Genomic DNA, 6000 nt, shown 5'->3' on the forward strand with positions numbered 1-6000 from the left:
CATCTACCCATCACGTCGAGGCAATGCAACCCACTCCTACAACCCTAGGTTGTGAAATGATCAAGTTGTGTCTCACACTCCCTATGATCAAATTCCGAGAAAGAACGATGAGTATAGCTGATGGAAACCCCAGCCATCGAAAACGTTCCGAGCGCCAAGCATCGCTTCCTTTCCGTGTGTGTGTGTGTGGGACGTTCTTCGCTCGAAATCCACCTGCGCCGATTACGTCATCCGACATCCACACCGACGTCTCCTACGAACATCCTCTGGGCGCGTCGCGTTGCGGGTTTTTCCCAGTATTTCTTTGTTTATGCTTGTGGCTGGTGTTCCCAGAAAGCCGAATGGTTCATGATGTGTTCACCTATGGTCACTATACGCAAAGAGAAGGCTTTAGCCTCGTCTTATGCACGTAGAAAAAAGAAAATGGGTTCTTAAATGGAAGGAATGCAGGTAAGGTTCTGATATTACCCCTGTCACAACGAGCAAGGGCGGACTAAAGTGTTATCGGACCCAGGGAACTCTCCACCACTGACTCAAATACAGTGGATGATGATGTGGGGCAAATCTACACCACTATGAATTAAACAAAAAAAAAACAAACTCAACAAATCAATGAAGGTTATTCTTATTTTTTTAAAATCCACTGGGCAAAGTTCCCCTCCCGTCCGTCTCTCTTGTAATGGTACAATCCTCCAACAGTTATTACAGAAGAATATATATATATATATATATATATATATATATATATATATATATATATATATATATATATATATATATATATATTCCTATGAGTCCATGGAATATCTTGATCACGCGCAAAATTGTGACCCTTTCCAATATATATATATATATATATATATATATATATATATATATATATATATATATATATATATATATATATATATCACTTGACAATGCGCGAGGACTGACCTTCCACATGCAGGCTTACATAACCTTTGTCGAGGAATAGGGTTTTGGAACCCACAACACAGACGTGCCCTTTTAACTCTCAAGACCGTCCCACTAAAAACGAAATACCGATGGGTAATAACCGGGAAAAAAAAGTGACATAAAATTCATGTCGCTATGTAGGAATTTCCCAAGAATTTCCTTCTTCCTGGCCATAAATATGGTGTAAACATCCCAAGCCCAAAGTTTTCCTACTCTGAACAATATTCAACGGGGGGGTCTATGTAATCTCTCATTTTCGTATTACAAAACAAATTAATGGCATACCAAGTATAACAGAATACTTACGTATATGTGATTCTATTAAATTAATTGCATGAAAAGCATAATAAAGTACTTACGTATATGTAATTCCATTATCTTTATCATCGCGCCAACTTTTCAAAGTCGGTGATGACGTCACGTGTTTACACCCCTCCCCCTTGATCAAGGCGTCGCGTCGGCCCGCTCTGCCGATATGGATGGGTTTTTCCAGCTTATTACGATCATATGACGGTTGACTGTGCGTGCTGACGAACGACCATTATCCCCTCGAGATCCTGAACGCTAATTCCTACCCACGTAGGAGCAGTCAGTGTTTTAGTCTTGTAATCTGCGAAAAAAGGCAACAGCGAATTTAAGATGCTAGCGATTCCCGGGCAATGGCAGATACATACATACCTTCAAGTCGACTGTGAGTTTACCACCAGGTCTCGTACGCCATGACCAGTTTAAAAGTTGTATCACACACACACACACACGCGCGCGCGTGAGGCTATGCTCGACGACGGTTATTACGCGCTCGCGAGGGTTGGTTTAAAAGAGAGAGAACCACTACAATTAAGGGTGTGATTTACGATGCTCACCGCACGCAAGGATGGGTGCGTGTGCATTTTTACGAAGGGTGTGTGTGGCACGAAGAGGCTGAGTGGCGCGGGGAGGGGAGGGTGGGTTAAATTGCGCACAAGGGTAGTGCAGAAGTTAAGCTTTTCGCAAGAAACATTTTTCTTTTTCTTAAATGATGACTTCATGCACGGTTGGGTAACGAGCGTCCTTTGCACGTACACGTAGGGGGGGATTTTATACAATGGCTAACGCAAGAGAGAGCGAGTTTTGGGTTTGGTCGCACGCTCCCAGAGCTTGGGAACCAGCAGAAGCTAGCTAGCCACAGTCACCTCCCACGGGAACACCACCAACCAACCCCTCACCGTCACCCACAACCCGCTCGGAAACCACCTCACCAGTGGAGACTCTCCTCACGGGTTGACCTTCGTTCGCTCCGTAAATGACCACATCATCAAGTTTTGCCTACGCTGCTGTGTTACGCCCTACGCTGCTGTGTTACGCCTACGCTGCTGTGTTACACCTACGCTGCTGTGTTACACCTACGCTGCTGTGTTACACCGCTTAACGCGTGTATTCACTGCCAGGATGCATATTCTGTTGCAATTAATGGATGTCATGGGATAATTGTAACTCAACTAGATCTGTACAGGTTAAACAATTAAAAAACTATATATATATATATATATATATATATATATATATATGTATATATATATATATATACATATATATATATATATATATATATATATATATATATATATATTGCTTATGATAGTTATCAACTATTACAAATATTTCTCTGGCGTCGTAAACTCATAAGCATTTTTTTTTATCAATGTACAATTATGCCAAGATAGGAGGAGGAATTCTGCTTTAACAAGCAAAATATTTGGACACCTTATGTCATGTAATATTCTGTTAGGGAAAATAAGTTCCCAAGTGCACTTTCGTGTAATTATCACATCATCAGGGGAGACACAAGAGAAATATGTCAGTTGATGTACAACGAAGAGACGTGGCAAGGACGCCATTTGGTAAACACACACACACACACACACACATATATATATACATATATATATTATATATATATATATATATATATATATATATATATATATATATATATATATATATATATATATATGGGGATAGGGGAGAAAGAATACTTCCCACGTATTCCCTGCGTGTCGTAGAAGGCGACTAAAAGGGGAGGGAGCGGGTGGCTGGAAATCCTCCCCTTTCTTGTTTTTTTTTTAATTTTCCAAAAGAAGGAACAAAGAAGGGGGTCAGGTGAGGATATTCCCTCTAAGGCCCAGTTCTCTGTTCTTAACGCACCTCGCTATCGCGGGAAATGGCAAATAGTATGAAAAAAAAAATATATATATATATCTTTCAAACTATTTGCCATTTCCCGCGTTAGCGAGGTAGCATTAAGAACAGAGGACTGGGCCTTTGAGGGAATATCCTCACCTGGCCTCCTTCTCTGTTCCTTCTTTTGGAAAATTAAAAAAAAAAAAAGAGGGGAGGATTTCCAGCCCCACGCTCCCTCCCCTTTTAGTCGCCTTCGACACGCAGGGAATACGTTGGAAGTATTCTTTCTCCCCTATCCCCAGGGATAATACATACATACATATATATATATATATATATATATATATATATATATATATATATATATATATATATATTTTTTTTTTTTTTTTTTTTTTTTCTTTTTTATACTATCCGCCATTTCCCGCGATAGCGAGGTAGCGTTAAGAACAGAGGACTGGGCCTTTGACGGAATACCCTCACCTGGCCCCCTTCTCTGTTCCTTCTTTTGGAAAATTGAAAAAAAAAAAAAAAATTAGCACTTATCTCTCAAAGAGGAGAGTCCTGGTGTTACACTGGGCGTTTTTCCAGAGGTTCTTGCAGCCAAAGGCTGCGCTACTACCAGCAGCAGGGAAATGTGGACAGCTCTACAGTGAACATTTCTTGGAAGAGACTGAACTCTCATGGTATAGCCCAGCCAAAAGTGACTTTTCACTCGCGGTGTAACATAGAGGAAATTGGAGTGATGTGGTATAAGGGGGGCAACTTGGTGTCTTTGGACAGAACCAGGACATACGAAGCTGTTGAGTGAAACCCTAGAAAGATCTGTGAGGCTTGGCTGTGGACATGGGGCACTGGTTTCTGGGAATTATATGCGTCAGCCAGAAGGCGGATGTGAGCAAGTGTGGCCATCGTTTCGTCTGTTCCTAGCGCTACCTACCCGGATAAAGCGCTAAACTGTGAAAAAATATGAAGGAGATATTTGCCTAAAAGGCAAGTCTGGCGCATAGCGTTCACCGCAGGAATGTCTAGAATTACCACTAAATAAATCGTGCGAGTTAGATGGTGTCAGGTGTTGTGGATGAGATGGAGAGTGGATATTTAATGGCCTTGTAAACACCAGAAGCCCACGCGTGGGTGAACCAGAGAGAAATTATAGCAACTCAGGCGGAGGGAGAGAAATCTGTCAGTCAGCGAGGAGTTGAATCACACTGAGTGAGCACACGTCGCTTACCCTCCGGATTCAGCCTATCTCCACCCCACACCCTCCCCACCGTCCGTAACGTCTATAATAATATGAGAGAAAATCGAGTCTTTATTTCGTTTGATTTTCTTTTTCCCAGAAAGATCAGAGCCTGTCTCAATGTTTATTCTACCACAAATCAGCTTTGCGATATGGGCGCCTGTATCCCTGCCCGCCTCCCGTCGCTGCCCTGGCGTGTGGTTGCATAAACACTCGGTGAGGGTCGCGTATATATTATTTCCCAGAGATGTCAGTGGAAGCCAAGCTCGAGTCGCATCGTGACTGATGACAGCACCTAATTGTGAACACCACACCTAGAGCAACACCTCGTTAAGCTAGTTTTTAATTAAAGTCTTTTGGTCCTGTCTGGGGGGGAGGGGGAAATCGAGTGATTCAGGGAAGGTCGTAAACAGGAAAGAAATTTGAAACGCTCTGGAGCTACCTAGCAGTCGACATACTACCACGACCGCGCGCACTCGACTCAACTTCTTACCGGAAAGGATTTATGATTCAAACGTTTTGTACCGACTTCCTAATCGAATTTTTTTTTTATTTTTCTTTATCTGCCTTAGTAGGAAAAATTTCTCAAGTGATTCATCGGCGTTTTATTATTTAATCCATCTTTGTAAGTCAACAGGTGGTACCGCGCTGCACATTAAGCTACTAATGTTTCCTAAACCCATTTTCTCTCTTTCCTAGATCAATAGACGCTTAATGCCACTTTAATTTACATATATCACAACCCTTGCCCTGTTGTAGTTAGGTTACTGGCGACTAAATAACTTTCAATACATTCTCTCTTGTCCACGGAGTAATCTAAAGGCGATGACACAACAGTCCTGCCAAAAAAAATGCATACAAACACATCACTGAAAACCCAGCTCGGTCTTATCACATCTCGACCTCTGTACTCGATAAGTTGCGTTGTATTCACATGACTAGGCTATTCTCTCACTGGCTCAGCAATCATTTTCTATATCAAAGAAATGACTGACCACACTCGTGAGGGGGAATAAGCAATCCCTTGAATGAAAAAAAGCTTTGAAAGTGACGTGCAGTGAGCAGCTCTTAACGTATGAAGACATACCAACGTTAACAAAAGCAAGATAACCAGAAATCATTACAGGAGTTAGCCAGAGGACGCTAATGCCACACGATCCCAGTCCGGGAATCCAGAGAGTTGCATCTAAGACCATCTAATTAAAAATAAGTACGGACAAGATTGGCGCAAAAGCTTTACGTGTTTTCGTACGAGAATATTTGGTGGAGACTAGGTTCCTCCCTCACCGCGCCACCAGCCATGCCAGACGGTGAGCGATTGGCCAGCAGCGAGCCAATCAGAGGCTATTTACAGTCACGTGGCCCTTGCCAAGGTCTGGATTTCAGACTTGTTGGCATCCATGGATGAGACTGCTCCATTCAGGCGTAAGAAAAAAACCCCGTTGCTCCTTGAAATCCTCTATGATTTCAACTGGGTTGAACTGTACATTAGCATACCCAAGGGATTATATATGATGAGCATACCAACACTCGATTAAAGCATACCCGCGCGGATGCCTGTCAATCCAACATATATGTATGTTAATAGTAATATACCTGACGGACAGGATATAGCCATTCCGTTAGAAATTTTACTATTG

General features: G+C 42.1%; 1 protein-coding gene across 3 annotated transcripts in view; it reads right to left on the minus strand.

Annotated features, from left to right (window-relative positions):
* Positions 1 to 6000, minus strand: part of LOC139750769 (uncharacterized) — a 284624-nt gene that overhangs the window by 230623 nt on the left and 48001 nt on the right. The window contains exon 1 of one of the 3 annotated variants that reach the window (XM_071665492.1): positions 1317 to 1709. The exons of the other annotated variants lie outside the window; for them this stretch is intronic. Within the exon in view, the coding sequence (XP_071521593.1) occupies positions 1317 to 1344 (28 nt within the window). The 5' untranslated portion in view covers positions 1345 to 1709. Of the gene's footprint in view, positions 1 to 1316; positions 1710 to 6000 lie in introns of those variants that run through there. 3 annotated transcript variants of the gene reach the window in all.

Source organism: Panulirus ornatus, chromosome 10 (assembly GCF_036320965.1).
Source record: "Panulirus ornatus isolate Po-2019 chromosome 10, ASM3632096v1, whole genome shotgun sequence".
Taxonomy (NCBI): Eukaryota; Metazoa; Arthropoda; class Malacostraca; order Decapoda; family Palinuridae; genus Panulirus; species Panulirus ornatus.